This window comes from Saccoglossus kowalevskii, chromosome 1, assembly GCF_978046115.1.
Source record: "Saccoglossus kowalevskii chromosome 1, keSacKowa6.1, whole genome shotgun sequence".
NCBI lineage: Eukaryota > Metazoa > Hemichordata > Enteropneusta > Harrimaniidae > Saccoglossus > Saccoglossus kowalevskii.
Window position 1 is genome coordinate 15,174,741 of NC_140641.1, and position 23,021 is coordinate 15,197,761.

Consider the following 23,021-nt stretch of genomic DNA (forward strand, 5'->3'; position numbering starts at 1 on the left):
GGCCAAATGCTAATTGCATCGCATATAGTCTTTATTTGTTATATACAATATTAAGAATGTACACCACACACCATAACCTGACAGAATAAGTAGTCTATAAAAACTAATTATCGATATTCTCACAGAAAGAGGTGGAGTAAATTATGAGACAGCGTAATGGAAACGAAGACATGAAAACAAACTATGATACCCAGAAAATAAAACCTTGTGATTTACTGATATGTTAAATTATTATTTAAATTTATAATTATTTTTATACAGATTCTGGTGTTCATATACCTAAATACATACTTCCAAATTTAACGAGATTTTATAAAACCTTAAAATAACTTATAAGAACATAATCAGTGATTGTTAAAACAGATGAACTGATAAAATAATAGTAATTCGCAAAAATTCCACACTGTAGTGAGGGGGTACACATACGTATGGTACATTGCTGAGGTACAGTAATTGACATAACGGACAATACCCATGTTCAAGCTCATTAATTTTTGAACTAATATTTCACAATGAAGATGGTGCTCGACTGTACAGATCCGTTATATTGCAAATACGACCTATGAAATAAGAAATACTTTGTTTTGTTTCACTGTCTAGAAACCCCTATTTGTCTTGAAAATGTGCATTTGGCACTTTTCCTCTCAAAAGCTTTGAACTAATAATACAAAATTGTGGAATATTTTTAAATCAGAAAAATGGTTCGAATCTGGGTTCCGTCCTTCAGTTAAGATCGATCAAAGACATTGAATTAAGAATTATATGACATGTAAATGTTCACATTTAGTTAAAAACTACTGGACGGCCTTTGGAGACGCCGGGCACAAAATGAACTGTGAAAAAGTAGTATTGATTTGATGAATAAAACGCCCAGTTTGTAGTGATTTAAACATTAAATATGTTTGGTGTTCATAAGGACAACACACGTAACATGAAATCCTCAATAAACTACATCTACCGTACTGATAGGAGACATTATTTTAGCAGCAGTGTTTCTGTCATTCATCTTAAAGTTTCCCCACGGCCACATAAATATGTACATTGGACGGAACATTCTGTTTTAAAATAACTTAATAACAACAAACTACAACTCTTGTGCCTTGTCTTATGAGGGCGCTAGATGTTGAATACACGGTTACATGATGAGGCGTCGACTGATGCTTTCATCGCAGACTAGTAATCTCGCGTACTTCGAGATGTGCGTTTCAGGTCTACGTGATGTATATAGGAAACGGGGGTACATGCGAGAATATTGTCGTACGTACTCGCAATAAACACTGGAAATGGTAACTGATACATCTGTTGAACATCTATCACTAGTTTATGTGTTGTATCGTTATATAATATTGGACTACAGGTGAATACGATCAGGTATGCAACTTTCATAGCCGAGTACGCTGACCACGAACGCCGGGGTGAGCATACAATGAATACACTCACCTTATTTATGAATATTTTTTATTTATATTTTAGTAACCCTACTGTATATGTTCAAATAAAAATATTTTGGTATTTTATACTTATATATGTATATTCACAACTACTTATCCATCACTGTGTGCATAGTCATACCAGATCGTCATTAGTCAGCCAATGAAAAGTTTAAAATACGTTTTACATTCACGGTTAGTAGGCTCACAATTCATATAAAACAGTCATCAAAAACAACGCCATTCTGATATGTATTGTTTAGATTTGTTTTCGATTCGAATTCGGATTCAACTGAGAATGATTACAGAATCGGAATCGCAGATTCATAATCTAGAATATGGATATATACATAATGTTATATTATATATTGAATAGTTTTATATGAACGTATATTATTTACTATAAGAATATGAAATCAACCCTATATAACTTAAAACCTCACGCGATATGCTTGGCGATTCAATGAAAATATTGTCACGTGTCAGCTCAGTCACACACCCAATTGAATATCCATCACCCCGATACATACGTATAGTATGAATTACTCGGTATTTGCAAGTCACGTGTCTATATTAATTCAGTGTCTGCGTGAATTCCTATATACATCACAGGGTGTCTCGTGAACACATGGGATTTTAGTGGATTGGGCGTACACAAGAGATGGCATCTGACAAAGATATCAATGTTTTTCTTTTTCCATATATTTTATTATAAGTATTGAACGTTGATGCCAGTTTTATTTAGGGGATTATTTTGTGAAGAGACCCTGAATTTGCACCACAAGTCTTTTTTTTGTATATTCAGTGCATTTAATCTTACAAACTACAATTATATTATATACATGACGTAATGGTACTCTTTTTACCACATCGAATTTAGAAACTTAAAGCGCGGTGTTCGTCGCGCAGCGCGTGTTCGTATTTCATGTAAATAAATAAAGTATTTTATACGTCGCTATGAGTCCCATATCGAACAGAACGCGGCACGACGACTGTCGCCCTTTAACAAAACCACGATTTAAGCTGCAAATATTTCACAACACCGCGAATATGCTCCGCCCAATTTATTAGTGTATGACTTGAATCTCGTGTTTTCTACTTCGTCTGGACGGTTTCTTGTGAATTGACGATACCAACATTTCATTAGTTGACGGTCTTGTCGTGATGTCATCGATGGACCACCATAAAGGGTCACCTATAATTTTTACCAAACTTCTTTCCCGTTCGGAGCTGTAAAACGAGACAATGGTCACTGCTTTGAATTTCATTGTTAAATGATTAAATGTGCCAGCGTGAATCCAAGAATCAGTGTTCAACGTTAAAGCAGGGGAGTCGTCATCTGCGCATGCGTCAGATGTCCATATCGTGTCATTGTTTACAAACAAGCTTGGGACTCAATTTCCGCGCGTGCGCAGGTGACGACCCCCCCTCTTTAATACAAATCGTTAACAGCGAGAAACAAATCAAATAGTTAACGAGCATTCCACTAAGATTAAAATAACATTATTCATGGCATACGATTAATAATAACAATGATAGGATGTTACCTTTTTTCTTTTCTTCTACGTTTATTTTCGTTAGATCCTTGCGGCAAAAGATAAAACAAATGAGTTATTATCACTATACTATTACTTTGCTTTATTATTCAATCATGCAGAAAACTACTAGAAAATTGATCGTCAGAATCACGTATTGCTTCTAAATTCTACGTTAGGGACATAGAATTATTACATAACATTCACTAGTTGTTGAGGTGTATGAGGCCGACTATAAAATCCGGATTATTACAAATTTAATTTAATTACACACACGTTTCTACTATAAAGTTATGAAAAATGTTAGAAGGTAGGCGTGCTTGCAAGAAATTTTAGTCGCATGAGGGCGCTTCTCATTAAGGTAAGAAATTGCGCCCTTATCCAACAATTATACCGCACATCAAAACACCATGAGTAACGATTTTTGTTTTGTTTTTGTCAGTATATATACCGATTTGTAGTCGGATTTTATTTTCGTCTTGCTAATGACGCTGCTTTCTGTACCGGATGACGACATGACCGATGACTTCATCTTCTTCTGATGTATACGGAACGTCTTTCGTACCTGTAGGGAGTTTTGAGAGTGACACGTCATTGTTTTCTTGGTCAATGGTTAAACCGTGATATGTATCATGCGTGTAATATTACTACCAAATTCAATCAACATTATAGATATGGACGAGCACATATAATGTATAATCTTTCATTTGATGCTGTATCAAAATGATATGTTCGCATTCATAATCATTTTTATGTTGTATTAGCAACACCGGAAGTTAGCCGCTCGATTCCCTGAAGTCTAACCACTAGAGTTGGCAAGTGTACCACATACTACAGTCGGTGGTTAAGATTCGTCCAATTACAACTGCGATATTAATAGGGAGATCCTTGGTGACCCCTGACCGTGTTGACGCAAAGATAATGCATTAAATTGCATTGTGGCCATTATGACATCACACAGACCCATAGGTGACATAATCTCTACATTTGGCACATAGCAGCAGTTATACAGGTGTACTATCAAACTAGAAAGGAGAGTAATTCGCTTGACTGTTTGTACGGTTCTTTCATCCGAATGTGATAATCCCAATGAACTAACTCATTTGATATATTATGTGGCGTAATGTTTAATATTCGCATACAAGTGACTGCATACAATGTAGCAACGACACAACAACCAACGCCACATAACGGAAATACTAACCTCATCGTTCAACAGGCAGTGGAGGACGAAAATGAAAACACCCTGTAATCATGGAAACCAAACCAATAAATGTTTTAATATGTTAACAACAACAATGTAAGCGTAATATCGATAGCATATTCCAATAATAACTTTGCATTGCGCATATGTTTATAACACGGCTCTACACCAAACACACACTTTGTCGCTAGTGACAGCGACTCGTGTGTATATATACATATACATGTGCTCATGTTTACCTGCAGAGAGTTGAATATGACAAAGAGATAGTTGAAGAGCAGGCTGGGGTCGTATGACGAAATAAAACCAAAGAACCATGTTAGACCCAACAGAGGCTGTAACATCAATATCGCCCGCATACCGGCCCTGCGAATAATAAATACCGCATCAGTCACCCATAATGTATTGTAGACACACCCACACGTAGAAATTGACGATGCACTCTCATGTTATATTGGACCAACGAAGGCGTTTTACGCAAAGCGCCACAGGCGCAGCGCAGTGCGTTCAATTATTTTACATGCGTTGTGTACGTCGTATGGGACCCATATTGAATACGACGCGAGGCGACGACTTTAGCGCTTTGTGCACTTTCACTTACTTCATTCGTTCTTTCTCTGTTTTGTCAGCGTTAGCTTTTAGTGTCATAAATACCCGGATGACCATGATGAGTACGAATATATTAACCTGAAATGTAGACAAAAATATAACATCGAGGGCAAACTCAGAATCGTGTTTGGACGAATATGGTAGTTTTAACTGAATACAGACACAAACAATCCTCCCATGTAGCGTATTACTTTTTTTTCCCGTGAGGGATTTCACCACACACGACTATCAGTAAATCATGAATCGGAAATAAAACACAACAAATCACAAATCATCTATAGACGCGGAATAGGCTTGCAAAGCATATCTGTTAAATTACTCCACACGGAATACAGAACGCATCACCACGTGGTTGCCTGGGTGATAACAGGGAGGCAGATCGTAAAACCAAATATATTGTACCTGTGATATTATTTATCCATAAATTAAAACAAACAAACACATAAATTGTTGTACTCACCGCAATGACAACCAGTACAGGAACAACAAATGCCCATATAAGGCCCTTTTCCGTGGATAACCAACATCTGAAATTAAAAATGACTTGGGATGGATGACGTGGGGACGATGAATCATGGTTAATTTCGTTGTTTACATTTTAAGTTTCTGGTACATCGATGACGTCGAATAGTTATGCTCTGTCAGAATCGACGACTATGTTTTGTATGAATCTAATTTATGTCCAATATCTTTCCATTTTCATTCCAATCCATCATGTTATTTGCCATTATATTATTTATATTAATGTATACAATTAAAGTTATGCTTCAATAATTTTATTATATTATTTGTACATTGTTTTGATATAATATCGGCTAGTCTGCATGGACTAATATCATATAAATATATATATATTGTGCCGATTCATCACTGTAAACCAATTATAATCTATTCACCCATGTTATTGGAAATAAGTCGGTGTGATGCAATTTTGTCACGGGAAGATTCCGTTGTATTCTCTTACCTGTCTTCGGTGCCATATTCCTCAGGTCTGATCGGAAAACTAATACCCACAATAATCACCGGTATGCCTACAATATAACGGACAATCATATGTGGAGGAACGGGACGAAACGTGATGAGAATGAAAACTCGTATTACATTCAGTGCATACATTTTATTAGTAACACTCTACATAACATAGGTATTCGCAGGGAGACATGTTTTACAGTTCGCATGTAAATCAATTACGCCACTAAAACCATTTATGAGGCAATTTGAGTATTTTGAGTAATTGTGTTTGATATTGTGAATGAAAAAATAGTATATGTATAATCATGGAATAAATAAAATCTTTCGGCAGCTAATATTCGTTCGATGAAAAATGCAAATGCGCATGGGCTTGGATGTACCTTACTGGTCACGCCGCGTGCAGGTTATTCGACGCTCATGTGCACTATACTTGAAACTAACTAATCCTCGGGGGCGGAGCTACGTCACGAACGTTCCACGTTGCTAAGACGCGCACCGCTGTACCATGCATTTCTAAGGGCTCTGTGCGCGCTGCTGTGGAACGCCGGTCGAGCCGGTGAAAATTCGAGAAAACAACACAAACTCAACTTTGAAGTAATCCCGAACAACCAAATTTATATATGTTACACACGTAGGGCTAATCTTGTTACACTGTTCAGAGGAGTCTCAACAATCATCCCAAAGTACCGTTTTCTGCGAGTTTTGGGCCTTTGTTTTCACCGCCGCTGGTTGCCAGGCGGTGAAAATGTCCGGATTTCCGCCCCCGAGGATACTGTCACATTACTGCCAAACATTTTGATTTTACGACAAACAAACAAACCGAATTACCTCGACATGCACATCCCCCCTTTTAAATTAGTGAATTTTACATATACATAATTCAAATATCCTCAACGACAACTAGATGCTTGCGTTCCAAGTTTTGTTCCACATGCAATAGACATTTTATTGTAGTCGCCGATTGACTTGATGAGTTTAAGGAGAAGAATACTCACCCCAACCTAATAACATGAACACCCACGTTCGTATCCCCTGACCAAAAACGTGGACGGATTTGGTATACAGCTGAACGCCCTCTAGTAACATCCACATGAAGGACACGAGAAAGAAGTAGTGCAGGACCACGGCGATGCTGGTGCAAAGTCCCTGGAAACGAGAACGAAAACAACGCCAAAGTTACGCCTTCTGTCAGACGTTGAAGACCGAAGTGGAGTAGGGTTCCCGGTAAACAGCAGTTGGTCAAGGGAACAAAATGGCTGTTAGCGATTAGGTATTGTAATGTTAAATCCAACTCACCTGATTGAATGTTGCACCAATACCGCTGATATAGATAAGTTGAGCTATGGCCAGAGATAAGGCGAGGTTTGCATGTAATATTATACGTTGATTTTTCAGTAATCTGTAAACAGAGATGAATATGAAATATCATATCATGTCAAGATCCACTCCGATATAAGGTACAACTAATGATGGCGAATGGCAGTCGTTGTAATTCACCGCCATACTATATCAAGTCGGTAACCTGACGCGGCCTCGTTCCCAGAAACATTTAATGAACATATCTTGAGTTTAAAGAATGGTCGTATAACTGCTACGTCGTCACGCATCAAAGCAGACTTACTACAATTGCCGTAATACAAATGGTTTCAGAACATTGGATGGGCGGGTTTGATTTTATTGTTACACAGTTTTACAAAAGAATAACACAGCGTATATTTCTAGAATGATACCTTAGATAAGCGTAAACGAGAATACTGAACAGCAAGGATATGATAGATGATATGGTTCCGATGTAAGTTATCAATTCCAAAGCAAGAGAGTGAGAGTCAGATATGGCCTGGAAATAAAACGCAAGTGATAAGAAACAACAAAGAAATTTACAGGTTATTTGATGTGATAATAAGTCACAATATAAGTCATTAAGATGGCATTTTAATTAAGGTCTGATGATAAAAACAATGATATATTGACAAAAAAACACGTTTATTACATACAGTGGCTTGGCGAGGATCACAATAAGAATTGAATATCAAATACGTGCAATTGTCAGGGTTGCTAGGAAACAACATATTTACCCGATCTGTGGTGGTCTGCATCAGGACGGCAAAGTTAGTAAGATGACTGCAGCGACACGTGGTGTCTAACGAGGTGCTGGAGTACAGTTCACAACCGTCAGTAGACCATATGCCTCCAGGCAAACTGGACAGGATTAAGAAAAACAAGTTTTTTATTTTCACTGAATTAGACTCGCTGATTAACCCTCACAGCGAAAATAAATTCATATGATGAAAAATGAGCCGCCATTAATCACATTAATCACGCAATCATATACTAGTATCTATCTCATATGGAATGACATTTTCAATCCAAGATATACGGTTTGGATTTAGTAACACGTTGCTTCACGACAGCTGGTAATCCAATTTCGATTCCTGACTTCCCAAAGACTCGATTCATCAGCTAATAAATCATTCCTGGGTTATTGCCTAGTTCGCCCTTTTCATAGAGCGTAAACGATTCTATCGGCCAGACAAATCTTAGCAGTATGTTTTTTTAATATAAAACGGCATTTCATATAAAACAGTAACTCGAGATCGCAGTTAGCCGATCTTTCAACGATAGTCGCACTTACTTAGATAGACTGGAATTGTATACAATGAAAATTTTACTACCCATGTTTTGCTCGTACGCCATTCTGACGTCACCAAAAAGCCTCGCCACTAGAGGGCGCGAAATATTGAAAAGACGTCAACGAATGATTATCCTGAAAAAATCAGCTGTTATTTGAAGACTCTGAGGGGGGGGGAGCTGAGCATATCTCTGTTGAACGTATATGCGATAACACGGCAAAAACGGGGAAATGAAAATCAGGGAAACAGTGGGCGTCCTTTTCGTATTACGACAATAGATTTGCTCCAGAGAGGTTGTTAAATTAAACACAAAATAGGGGTTATTTTCACGCTTCGCTGTTTCATATATGTTTATGGTTATGTTGTTCAGCCTTTGAGTTATGTGAAGCCTTTCTTCTTTGAAAATAAAAATAACGTGCAAATGAAATGCAATTTACAGAAATCTAGACAAAATGTTCCGAAAATAGTGCCTGTAAATAGTAAATGTGACAGAGGAAGGATACGGAATGATATCACAATCTAAAGTACGTTCACACGTCTGTATATCGCGACAAGCTAAAATTTACATCATACGCTAAAGCACTCACTGCGCATGTACACGTCACGAGAGAAGTCACGAGAGAAGTAAATTTCACCGTCCCAAGACTGAGAGAAGCAACAATACACAAACATTCCTTAACTAATGTAGAAGTATTGTACATACGGGTCCTCAAACTGATGTTATCCCCGGATGTTTACGTGACTGCTGGCATATCAAAACTACTACCTACCTTTCGTGGAATTCCCAATAAACGCATATATCGACGTGTTTATCGGGTGGTTCCTGAAAGAGATTATGCAAAAAATAAAATTAGAAATAGATTGAAAAATTCGTCCCAAATTAGTTTTTGAATGATATACTTTCAAACATCACGATACGAACGTGCAATCCAGAGGAATAAGACAATTCATGAATGCTGTTATATAAAGAAAACGATAGAGTTATTGTTATACTCCGCAAAGTTTAATGATTAGTTTTCCCCAACGGTTATTTGCAGGATGAATGACGTATGCAATAAACATATGATTCGTTTATTTCGACAACAATTGCATCGGCACTGAATACTGCGTAATGAAATGGAAATACCTGCCAGGCAGGTCACGTGGCCGAGTAAATATAATAACGTGCATTGTATAGATCAGTTATTGTGTAACAAAGCCGCATCGTTGTGAGAAAATTCTATTGAATGTTATTAGTTCTACAGTGAAACTCATTTTATTTGATTATATACGTTGACGAGAGAAATACATAAACATTGCAAAGCCTCATATACCGTTCTTAGAAGTCACGCCCTCAAGCGTCAACATTTTTTTAAAACATAAACTGTTGTAAATGGGACGCTTCGATTAGTTTTCTTTTTAGGACAGGCACCCGATAATAAAATACTTTTTTTTAGAGATTTTGCCAGTTTAAATGAAACAGAATTGTCAATTTGAACGACACCGAACTACGTCATTTTGACGTCACAGAAAAGTTTCGTTGCTAGAGGGCGCAACTTATTGAAAATATACTGTAAAACATGTTTAAATAGCTACATGCCATTTTAACAAATTTGACTCTATGCATGCATGAATTAACTGAATCTTAATTTAGCTAAAGTGCCAACAATATCATTGTGTGAATACATTTTTTTTCAAATTAGCGACATCCTGAATTAGCGAAATTACAAATTAGCTAAATAAGCTACAATAACATGCTAGCTAAAATGACATGTTTTAAAGTATATTCGGTATTCTCAGAAAGAAACAGACATATTTCTACCTGTGCGTTGACAAAATTGAGGTACATGGGGTTTTCTTCGTTGACGTAGCTGGCAACATCGACACCACCACCAACTATAATGTAAGACACGACGTTGCTAACGACGGATGTCTCGATGGCTGCATCGACTTCTGCTTGGCCTCCTTCCATCTTGCCGCCAATGATGTTGTGCATGTTCTTATACACGATTACTGATAACTTCACTATACTCGACGGAGAAAAAAAAAGTATTGAGTTTTTATGTTTAGGTATCGTGTAGTTTCGGTTCTCCTGTAAGTTGCAATGTTTCTACTAGTCTTTACAGCAAAACAGATGATTGACAAAGCAAGCGCGCACATAGACGCTCACTGTTTGGTGCAATATACATGTAAATTCTCCGATCAGTGGGCATTCTTTGTATTTCTGCCATTATTCATTGCGCAAATATGGCTGCAAAATGATGTACCGAGATAGTGACATTGTTGAAAAAGGCGAGTCGAAGTTGCGCAACTTTTCCTGTATGTACTGTTTGAGAGCATGTCAATCGAGTTTGTATATTTCAGAAATGGCCATTTGCCCCCGGGACAGTGTTTCATGCATGTTGCGTTTCATTCGGTTTTCCCGTGATAACCTCATATGATAAGACTGATCCCTCCAAGTGACTTATTAGAAATGAAGGAATCTAGGGTAAACTTAGTTAATTGCATGGTCGATATATCAGACGCGAGTTTAACGTTACCCCGGGCTATTTACGTACCATCTTCGTTACCAATCTGTGCAGTACTTGTATCAGTCAGATGAATTGTGATACTGTTATCCTCCGTTTGATCGTACACAGTAAGTAGATTCAGACTCGGGTCAACGTCGTCAGGCGATAAGGTCGTGATTCGGATATCTGAGAATGCAAAAACAAAATAACAATCAGAAAGATTATTGAATAATTTAATATATTTAGAGAATGTCCGACCTGGTGATGAAAGGCATAGAAAACAATCACGTGAATATATAGAGCTATATTGTGACTATGTTGTTAAGCTATCCATGATATGTTCGTGACGTCATCGAAAATGATTTTACGTACACCAATCAAAGCTATTGAGAGTAGAGAATGAGATTTCATTACAAAATAAATGACAATTCAAATCACGCTAAGAAAATGCGGGGCCATAGAACACCTTGTAAAAATATATGATCTAAGTACGCAATGATTCACTGGGAATTATTCAGTTGTCTGGTTCCAACGTTTATAAAAACGTGACTTTCATAAGTGCACATTGTTGGGAATTAATATGTTCTCAACTCGAAAAAAAAAACAAAAAAAAAAACAGATACAGCTCGATGACATCACGGGAGACGGTCGACGACTTTCTAAATGTGAAATGCGTTTACGATATCGTTATCGTTATCCCTAGTTGTAAATTCAGTCACATGTATGGTATTCAAATGCCCATACAAACACATTGTATGCAAATTGACAATTTGCGGCGTTCATTATCAAGCGAATACTAGTATATTTTACATGAGCTAAATTATTTAGTTTATGAGACTTGATTTCACCGTCTCCAGATCCCGCGTACGCAGCCTGTTAAGAGTTGTCGACGGTTTCATAGATATAAAGGTTTCATGTCCGCCCGTATACAGGGGATAGTTGTTCATATGATTGCAAGTACATGATATATACATAAATGTTTCACAACATTTCACAAATTAGACGATGGATATAGAAATTGTTGTTGCCGCAGGATATTTGTCTAAGAAACGACAGTAGTAATGCGCTAATTGACTTGAAATAAACAATACAGACATAAGTTTTTCCATGATGTATATTCAATTGAAGCAGCACCTCATTTTATATATAGAGTTTACTTTAGCGTCTCTCATTTCCCGTCTTTTAAATTCCATATTATATTATATTATATTATATTATATTATATTATATTATATTATATTATATTATATTATATTATATTATATTATATTATATTATATTATATTATATTATATTATATTATATTATATTATATTATATTATATTATATTATATTATATTATATTATATTATATTATATTATATTATATTATATTATATTATATTATATTATATTAAAATTACTGGTAACCTTAATTAAATATTCGATCGAAACTGAATGCAAAGTTTTGATATGCGAGAACAACAATTATGATGATATTTGAATACTCGAATTCAAGTATAATAATTTAATAAATATTGTCTGGTTTTGAGAGTTTTTTTTGAGAGAAAACGAACAACACGTTATCTATATCAGAGAAAATTAAAAAAATTACGTCAGGCTTTCGAACAACGTCAAATATAGAACTAGTACGCCTTTGTCTCCATGTAATATGTACGTAATCTAGCTCACTGTGCCTCAAACATGAAGCAATGTTTGAAAATAGAAACTATGATTTACGACTCGTTTCTATTCTGTTGTCGGCGAGCGGCTTTTGCATGTGGGACTTGGTGTCTGTATTGAATACTTTTTAATCACACAAACTACGTAATGCTCGATTCCCTTACTTATGCATGGAACTCTGATAATAGCAAATACAGTTATTGATAGTAAATGACAATGCCACGACGATTGAAAGTGCTTGAAAAACAGTATAAATTTAAGTTTGAAAGAACATAAATTTGGATTAAGCGTATTAGATACAGTACAGATTTACAAAAGCTATTCATTGTGTAATAACGAAGATAAATAAAGTCAAAAACAGTCTCTGGAATTGCGTTTTAATTATAGTAATGACAAATGTTCTTTGAGGTGAGTAATTTATATGACGCGAAATGAAAAGATCAGAAGGCAATTTTTTTTTGACAATAGAATTTGCATTTCCATGTAATCTGTGTTTTCATCTAATATGAATTCAAAAGCGAGGTAAAAAAAAGGTAAGCTACATAGAGAGGTGAGGCATTATCCATGGCGATATAAAATAACATGATTATCCTTTCCCATTAAGAAAAGTCTCTTGGACTTGGACAAATTACACCATGTACTCACATACCACTAATAACCGTTACAGATGTTTCTGAAATGTTGTTAAAACTTACTAGGACATGGTCGTTTGCTCGAGATCGTGAATGAGTATACACCATTAACGGCTCACAGGAGCTGGCATTTATAAAGGGAAAACGCGCTAATGCAGGTGACAGTGAGTGTTACTGATGATGCATTCATCGCAACACGCGGGCGTTGGACACAATGAAGTCGCGGGTAAAGATGATTCAATCCGTGACTGTGAATAGTGATTACGGCATCATAGACTTGGTCTACGTGATCTTAAATGAACTGGCACTTGTATAGAGGGACATTCGCACCATTGCCTCCAGTGCACACATACTGTTGCACCGACGACACAGAGTGAGAACAAAAATAGGATTATATAACACAAACGTAAGATTAAAAAAAAACTACAGGATTTTGTCGTTAAATTGATGTGAAAACGTCATATTTCGATTCTAATTTATTGTCAATTTGTCAAGAAGCGGATCAACGATTAAATACGTCCCGTTAACGCGCGTCGTGACAAAGAGGTTTATCGTACGGGATCTGTAATACTCACCCACACGATAATAGTTAGGGCTGAATATTAGTACTACACATGTAAAATAATACTTGCACCAGTTTAATATATATACTCTTGTGACATGTTTGTGTGTGACTTCAATAAATGCCATGGTTACTGCATATATATTATGTTTTTTTCGTTACACATTATTCGTATTAACAAACAAGGTGATACCAAGACATGTCAAAACATACACATTTCTGTTTTACAAACCTGCTCAAATAATTTAGGAAAGTCATCTTTCTACGCATGTTTCACCATTTATTATTGTTGGTCATTCAATGAATAGGAGTACATCACGAAGATCAACGAGTAAATGACAGACATGGAGTGTGACAAACTATCGACTATCAAAGATACATAACCTAATGGTACCTAAAATGCCATTCTTTAAATTTTGTGAATAAGCTCCCAACATTCCCAGGAACAGAAAGGTAGATTGCGATTGGGTTAGAGGTGACAAACAATGTGTATGCCAAAAGGAAATCATTTATCTGACAATAAACGAATATAATGATATGTTCCAATAGACGAATATAATGATATGTCTCTATAGACGAATATAATGATATGTCCCTATAGACGAATATAATGATATGTCCCAATAGACGAATACAATGATATGTTCCAATAGACGAATATAATGATATGTCCCAATAGACGAATATAATGTCCCAATAGACGAATATAATGATATGTCCCAATAGACGAATATAATGATATATCCCTATAGACGAATATAATGATATGTCCCAATAGACGAATACAATGATATGTTCCAATAGACGAATATAATGATATATCCCTATAGACGAATATAATGATATGTCCCAATAGACGAATATAATGATATATCCCTATAGACGAATATAATGCTATGTCCCTATAGACGAATATGATATGTCCCAATAGACGAATATGATATGTCCCAATAGACGAATATAATGATATGTCCCTATAGACGAATACAATGATATGTTCCAATAGACGAATATAATGATATGTCCCAATAGACAAATATAATGATATGTTCCAATAGACGAATATAATGATATGTCCCTATAGACGAATATAATGATATGTCCCAATAGACGAATACAATGATATGTTCCAATAGACGAATATAATGATATGTCCCAATAGACGAATATAATGATATGTTCCAATAGACGAATATAATGATATGTCCGAATAGACGAATATAATGATATGTCCCAATAGACGAATATGATATATCCCAATAGATGAATATAATTATGATACATCCCAATAGTACATTTCCTATTCTCATAACGTGATCAGTGAAATATGTAAGGTATAGTAGTAAAGAAACATATGCGTTAATAATTAACAAAAGATTGATAAAAGCCGATCATATTGAATTGAGATTATGAAAGGTGGTGCTCTAATTTTTATTATGAACAATAATTCATTGAAATTATTTATATTTGCTTAAGTAGAATGTCGCTTAATGGTATCAGTCCTGCCCATACTGTCAACATATTGTAATCCCATTATCGTGGCAGAGACGTGGCTAAGAGTTGATGATATGTGCATGTATGACGCTCTCATCTTAAACAGGTTTAATACAGTCGAATAGTCATTTTGAAGAAACTCTTGCGTAACCGAAATAATAATTAAAATGAATTCACATTCACTGATTTCCGACCAAATAAATTACTTGTCGGTTCCCATCACTCATTTGGAAAATTCTGAATGGAAGTTGCTAGGTGACACGCTGTGTGAAGGATGGGGAAGAGTGACAATATGGATGAAAGGTTTGGTCCTCATTATAAGAACCTCATTGCATTATCAATCGTCACTGCATCATTCCACCTGCACAACGTTTGTATTGACGCCACCATCACCAAATACACTGACTATTTACTGTACAGTGGTTAGGTAGAATAAAACACATCAAGGAAGTGAATATTCTAACTGAAATGAGCAATTTTTTTAATTTTACAAGAAATTGTTTATTTTTACAGAAATATGAATCGATGACATTGTAATACACTGAAAAATAACAGCAACTAAGTATGCATACCTGTCATACTCGCCACCTTTCACAAATGATGATACATACTGTAATAGCAGGAATAATCAAACGAAAGAACACAATTATACTTGCCGATATTTACTCCATCCATGGTAACCTCGTTTCCAATCATGTTTGTGGCAATGCTTTCTGCGAACCCCTCCATGCCTTTCATGATATTACTGTGCATTTCATTTATCTGAAACATACACACAGCATATACGTCGTTATAAAGTATACTAAAAGGTAACCCACACACATTAAATGCAACTTTACGCATAATACTCAATTCCACAAACATATAATTAACCAGAAATCTCTGATCACGATATAAGATGGAATGATCCTTACCATCGTTTGACTGTCAGTGACTTTCGAGAGGTCGAGACCAAGAACAGAATCCGAAATTGAGAAGAAATTCTGAAATATATAAATGCGGTGTTTCCAACAATAAATGATAAATTATGTTCAATTGCGGTAATGCAGCTCAGAGGTTAAAATGTCTGGTAAAGCAGTATTCTAAACTTACGTCTACATCTTGAGTATCGGCGCAGACACCAAGAATAGCAATAACTTCTTGTAGTTCCAGTAAAGTCCAGGTTTCTTTATCTTGTATAATCTCTTTAATTTTGTACAAGGCCTCGTCGTTGATTACATCGAGTACGTCGTTATTGTACATGACTGAACCATAAATAGGAGATATCTGCAAGGAATGTTACATAGTCTTGTTAACAGACAGGTACATAACACCTTTAACCTTTTTCTTGAAGCAACACGTTCTAGCAACAAACGGATAAAACATTGCAATAGCACGTACACAAGATATTATTAAGCATGTACTAGGATTTGTTAGGGTCCGCCACAGATTGACAAGGTTTCCTGCAAGAGGTCGCAAGACTTAATACTTTTACAATTTCCCAGAGGGCAATATTAAATGTGAAGGATTGAACTTCGACCTGTTCATTTCAAACTAGTCACCGTGGGAACATGCTGCTTACGTGTCATTTACAAGCTGTTCCATAAGGCCAATCATATTTGGCGCAATAAAGAGATCGTTCTTGCCCGCAGTAGCGAGGCGTTTGTCATAACTATCATAACTTCGAATTGCGTTTTAAATATTGTATTGTTTGTCTGTAATTACAATAATTATTCACAGTGATTGTCACTACTGATGGTCAGTAATGTCCCGATTTGAACTGAACCTTGAATTGTAAGTGTGTAGTTATATACTACACGCTATTTGAAATGTACGACATTTTCTTGCAGTGACGAGACATAAACGTTGCACGATAAGCCACGTAAAATACTGAGGCGATTCATATATCAACGTTCAAGGTATCTTCAAATACCTTCCAATAAAATCCTTACTCAGGAGAAGATGATTTTGGCCCTACAGTGTAATGTGTAATGTAACGTCGCCAAATATTAAACCGAGTTAACCCACTGGTTACTGTCATTGCAAAGCAGGCACTACAAGCTTACATTCTCGCAATTGCTCATTGTATTATAAAACATTTTACAGTTCAACTACACGTCAATTCAGCAACAACAGAAACAGAATATCTAGGGCTAATCGGCATATTATTACGTCACAACGTCAAGATTAATATTAACGTTGTAAGAAGTGCTTCTATTTCGGTTTTCAATTTACCAAACTTAGCTGGATGATTTGTGTAATACTTTTTTGAGTTTCGTATCGGCATTTTTCACGTGACACAATTCGAGCTGAATATGCACACCCTTCAATTCCTATGTAGTTGTTGGTCACCTAAGTGATATGTGGCTTATGTAACATAATGGTCGTGTCTCTCCGTTCGTTTTATTGCATAATAAAATTCTCCACCGGTATATTGCTATAATGGGAAAATTTAAGAGCATTTCCATCCGTTAAATCTATACGTGCATCATTCAATACCCATAGTTACTACGAGGCTAATTGCATCTTACGCGAGTAATGCATCACTATTGAATAATCAGCTCTGTATTATTAGACGCGTACTCCATTACTATGTCATATTCAGCTTTGTATTATTAGACGCTTATTCCATCACAGCCCCTGGCGATTTCACAACCAACGAATTTCAAATTACAAATAAAAAAAAAATCACAAAACAACACGGATGTACTTCATGCATCTGTCCGGATAATGGATGTTATGTAAATCCGTTACTACGTGCTAATGGGGAATCTATCAAAATGAAATGAAATTCACACTCGATAGTTTTGCAAAACACAAATCGGAAAGTGAGACCGCATCTAGTCTGTCCAGGGATTAAATATTGTGGCAATTACAACTCGATACCGAGATGCACACTCGCTAATATATAAGTATAATAGGGTGACATTAGTTTCTATCTTGGGACCAGTATTTTATAAAGCCACCCGGCACACTCAGATAACTCGGCAAACAACTATAATTCAAAATATATCTATAGTTTGTATAAATGTATACAGAACAATACACTAGGAAAAACAGCCACAATTTAATACATTATAGATATAGATTATCAACATTATTTTACTTGAAACTACACAAACATGTCTGAATTGAAATTACATTTTAGCAAGAATGCGCCTAGTTACAATATATTAATGTATGGCACATGTCTCCAGGTAATCTCTATTGCATAAAATTTAACACTGGCGATAGGCATCTCTTAACCAAGTCCAGCGATCAGGCAAAGACATCAGGAAACTATGCTACGATCTAAAATACCATTATAGAAGGAAACAACACAAGCTCATAAAACTATCACATAGCGAGAAAACAATGCGTCAGCACGAAACTCTCATTGCAGTATTGATGTGTCAATTGAATCAGAAGAGAGGTGTAATGTAATGACGCACTTTACCTGAGTAGCTTGCTGTATGATCTGTATTCTGTCATTTGAGGTCAATTCAGGTGTAGGTACCGTGGTTGAATATAGAGGTGCAGCTGTAAATTCAAATACGGATCAGTGAGTTTAGTATAGCTATTTAATACGTAAATAAAATGTCAATTGTAACTATTTATTAAAGAGTATGAAATGTACATATCATGAATGAAATTAACGCCTATATATATCCAAGGTAGACATCAAATATAAAAGAAGAGGTTTGAATAAAGTGATCAGTTTCAGGAAACTGACCCCAATTATTCAGACAATTCCATATTCAAATGAACCAATGCTTGATTCGCCACATGACATCCGAGTTGTGTACTGCAAGAAATCACGCAGTCTTCTCAAGAACTATATTACTCTTATACAGAAAAAAACAAATTAAATCTGCCCGAGAGTCTGTTTCACTTTCAGAACATTTGCAGTATTGTTTGGTACATTGAAGGCCACAGGGAATAACATGTCCTCATATTTCGTGACATGAATATTTGATACCATGAACACGAATCTAAACAACATAGACGAAGACATTCAGCGTATTTTTACGTCCGCCATATGATTGATGTGAGTACTTGTATGTAATTGAGTGCATGCATTAGTGTCATTCACGTGGGAAAAATCCTAACATAAGTTATTAATCACGGTTACAATCAGGTGTATTATTACCGTCGTTCAAAGCTGCGAATAAGTCACAACCGTAAATCTTAAACTATTCGCATTAGAAGGCTATATTAAATGATATATTAAATAAAAAGATAAAAAGGTCAATTTGTGCTATTAAACAATTACAATCATATAATTAATTTTATACTACATATGTGTTCACATAATAATGCCTCGATAATCGAAGATTACGTAATCACATGGTGGATTAATTAAATGGAAATCAGCAATCGGTGCGTTTACGCATTCTTTACCCCGGGTAACGTCGAGTGCCTCACAAAATAGCTGTTGTGCTCATGCGTTTTTTACGATTGGCGATATATCAATGAAATAGGTTATGTCCATTCGCGTCCTGTGCATTGCACAGGCTACGTATGTGGCGTCATTTTTTAAGAGCTAGCGTTCGATGCAAGTATCAATTACAATCAGTTATTTCATGTCGTTTGCGCACACGAAATTAGGCACTACACATTTACCGCTTTTACTGACTAGCGAACAATTGTGACATTTCAAAGACTTTTATTTTTTTATAAAGAACGACGCTAACACAAATACCCTTTTCTGAGTATCATGCCTTGACTTATAAATCGAATCGTGCTCCTGGAACCGCAATGAACACTTATACAAGAGTATCAGTTCTAGTTGCGCTGACACTCATTAGTAACATATATTTGTGCTTTTTATCGTCGAACATTGTGCAACGAAACGCACATGCTGTCAGTTATTTCCGGAGCTGTTGGGCTTCGTCTACTACTTAATGAATACATATAATGAAAAAAAAGCGTCTACGTATTACGCTGCAAAGGAAAAGCCCTTTATTTTATAGAGATAAGAGGTGACAATCGCTAAGTCAATTGGAACATCACACTGAATTCTTACTACACATAAGAGGTAGCTTAAAAAGGTGTTGATACGTTGCTAGGCGACGATGACACACGAGATCAGGATAAGTATCCCCAATTCCCGTCGCGGTATTCCATCAAAGCCCGATACTCACCATTGGTGATTAACAAATAATGGCAGTTTGATCTAAATGACGTGATTATTATAATATACATTCAAATTATATCTATAACAAAATCAAGATCCCCGTTGTTATTTTAAACTCATTTTTTTTCCTCAACTGGTAATTACAATTCACAGGCGGTGGGATATAAAAATAAATGAATATACCCACTCATTGATCAATCAATCGATGGAATAATATCATTCTCAGTAATCGTGGCTAATAATGGGATCAAAAATAGGAGATTACGTGAATGAAATCTTAATGACATGACAGTATTCAATCTCGCAATATATGTTTCATTTATATTTACCTGGGTAGCCGAGGATTTCCAGTCTTAGAGTAGCCGCTGTTTGACTGTTGACTACATTCACCTGTACGTACTGACTTCTCACGGGACTAATCAACATCGCTACCAGAGCGGTGTTCTTATCATAGTTAGAACTGATATTCTATTAAATAAACAACACAAAATGTCACATGAGAAACGCGAGATTTGATAACTGGATCGTCTAATACACGTGTCTTCGATATTTTTAATAATGGTTTTCAATGTTTAAAAATAATTAAAACTGCTCTTTGGATATGTTTCCACGTTAGAAAGCGCGTCTGATGTCACACATGTATGACAATAGCGCTGCTTTAGTGGATAAACATTTTCACTGAAAAGTGATGTTAAGAGTGTGATTTCCGTCACGCAATATTGATGAGCATACGAATCGATTTAATGGTACATACCAGTTATCCATATTGACTCACACGTGACATGAGAGTGTGTTTTAAAGGCAATGTGGGGGAGGGCGGGGTCATGAACTGAAACCCCAAAACTACAAGAAAGCTACAGGAAATTAATAAATCATACCGCTGTATACGAGAACCACTCCACTTCATCTTCACTATATGTTAGCTGGTACGCAGATACCCACGATGACACTACCGGATGACCCTGGGTAATCAACCCAGTTACCATAGCAGTCGTACCTAAATTGACTCGCAACCACGGAGTCATGTCGTTATTCGCCGGTCTCCAAGCCGATACATCGTCAAACAGTCTTCCACTATCGGCGATTTGTGTACCATCATATTCGGAAGACGCTGATATTGACGATGTCGGTATAGTCATATCGTTTGCGTTTACACCAAAGTCATCATATCGGGGAGTTGTGACATCTACGGACAGAAAATATCAACAATAGTACACAAGTGAGATTTGAGTACGCTACAAGTGTCAATATTATGTTCTGTGGAGCCACGAACAATATTATTATGAGACAAATTTGCCAAGACGTTAACAACAATATCATAAAGTTCACGTTATTCCTATTTCTAGTACACTTTTATATGAAGAACTCATTCTACATACACTGCTTCACATTAACCTACGAGTCACTGATCATACTACTTAGTCAACACGATGGCCGGGCTTAGGTTAATACGATTAGAAATATTTGTTTTTTTGCTGGAGTAAATATTTAGGAAAATAAGCAAATTCTGTAGAAATATCTTTGAAATCTATTAAATCGCAAAATTAAATGGCGTACATCAGCTACCCACCATGAGTGATGTTCATACTAAACTTGAATGCAATCGGCAAAGGCATGGCTACAAAACATGTTCAAATTTATGGGATTTTTTGACGAAAATAGCCGACTGTTTCATGAAATTCCAAAAATAACTAATAAGACAACAGTCAGCCTATTGTGACTTGTCTTTGCATCAAATTAATGTCAAATCTGAAAATATATATCCTTGAGAAACGAGCATAACACCCGTACAAATAACAACATGACCGCATTTAATCAAACCATGAAACAAAATGAAGTACATTAGTAACACACCATTAGTCATGTCAATACCAAATGTGAATGAAATCGGTCAAGGCATGTCTGCAAAACAGTTGATGACATATTCAAACGTGTTTTTTTTTGGGGGGGGTAATTATGGCCGTCTGTCGGTCAAGGGTGAAACAAATGAAATTGACATGCACATGTATTTCAGCATGTCATGCTTTGTACCTCTTTGAACTAAATTAGTCAATGCATGTCTGAAAAGGACGCAACGCAAAACATAAATCTCTGTTTCGTCTGACGGGACTAAAGCTACCTGATTATTGGTGTTTCCGTATGTCGTTTAAACCTGGGAAGTTAGCTCAAGCAAATATTCATTTATCTGTGAAGACCACTACAACATGGAAAGATTCATTGGCAACATTGACGTTGCAAATCGTTAAACCAATAATATGTAACAATATTCACAAACAATTACCTGGATTGGAATAACCTAAGAGCTCAATTCTCATGCAGATAGCTGTTTGCCAGGTAACAGGATGCAGTCGAGTATACTGAGCAGCGAGATAGTTGTGTAAAAGTGGATTGGTAACTGGCGTGTCTTTATCGTAAGAGCCTGGAAAAACCTTCAAAATGAAACAAAAACAAATCAGTATACGAAGAACGATACAAGGGAATAACACTTATTACGGGTACATATGTCTTGAAGTTGCATTTACACTTTGTATCAAATTCAAAAACACCCCACCGATTATTGTGATCACCATGAGGCATAATGAAATTGGTAGGTTTCGCTCCAAATCCTAAAATATAGAAGCACTTCACAGAATCATTGCCAGTTACAAGATTTGTGATGTAATGACCAAATTGGTTTTATGACTTAAGGCTATTTGCATGTCTACA

General features: G+C 36.1%; 1 protein-coding gene across 1 annotated transcript in view; it reads right to left on the bottom strand.

Annotated features, from left to right (window-relative positions):
* Window positions 1-9: 9 nt before the first annotated feature.
* The window catches only part of LOC100376213 (uncharacterized), a 41,118-nt gene continuing 18,106 nt past the window's right edge, over window positions 10-23,021 (bottom strand). The window contains exons 6-27 of the mRNA XM_078009209.2: window positions 22,597-22,744; window positions 21,194-21,501; window positions 20,645-20,783; window positions 18,636-18,718; window positions 16,313-16,486; window positions 16,135-16,203; window positions 15,877-15,982; window positions 10,918-11,055; window positions 10,182-10,384; window positions 9,151-9,203; window positions 7,826-7,949; window positions 7,481-7,587; window positions 7,047-7,149; window positions 6,746-6,896; window positions 5,743-5,809; window positions 5,239-5,305; window positions 4,771-4,856; window positions 4,409-4,535; window positions 4,170-4,211; window positions 3,417-3,530; window positions 2,978-3,014; window positions 10-2,660 (exon numbers count right to left, since the gene is read on the bottom strand). Of these exons, the coding sequence (XP_077865335.2) occupies window positions 2,635-2,660; window positions 2,978-3,014; window positions 3,417-3,530; window positions 4,170-4,211; window positions 4,409-4,535; window positions 4,771-4,856; window positions 5,239-5,305; window positions 5,743-5,809; window positions 6,746-6,896; window positions 7,047-7,149; window positions 7,481-7,587; window positions 7,826-7,949; window positions 9,151-9,203; window positions 10,182-10,384; window positions 10,918-11,055; window positions 15,877-15,982; window positions 16,135-16,203; window positions 16,313-16,486; window positions 18,636-18,718; window positions 20,645-20,783; window positions 21,194-21,501; window positions 22,597-22,744 (2,472 nt within the window). The 3' untranslated portion in view covers window positions 10-2,634. The remainder of the gene's footprint in view (window positions 2,661-2,977; window positions 3,015-3,416; window positions 3,531-4,169; window positions 4,212-4,408; window positions 4,536-4,770; window positions 4,857-5,238; window positions 5,306-5,742; window positions 5,810-6,745; window positions 6,897-7,046; window positions 7,150-7,480; window positions 7,588-7,825; window positions 7,950-9,150; window positions 9,204-10,181; window positions 10,385-10,917; window positions 11,056-15,876; window positions 15,983-16,134; window positions 16,204-16,312; window positions 16,487-18,635; window positions 18,719-20,644; window positions 20,784-21,193; window positions 21,502-22,596; window positions 22,745-23,021) is intronic.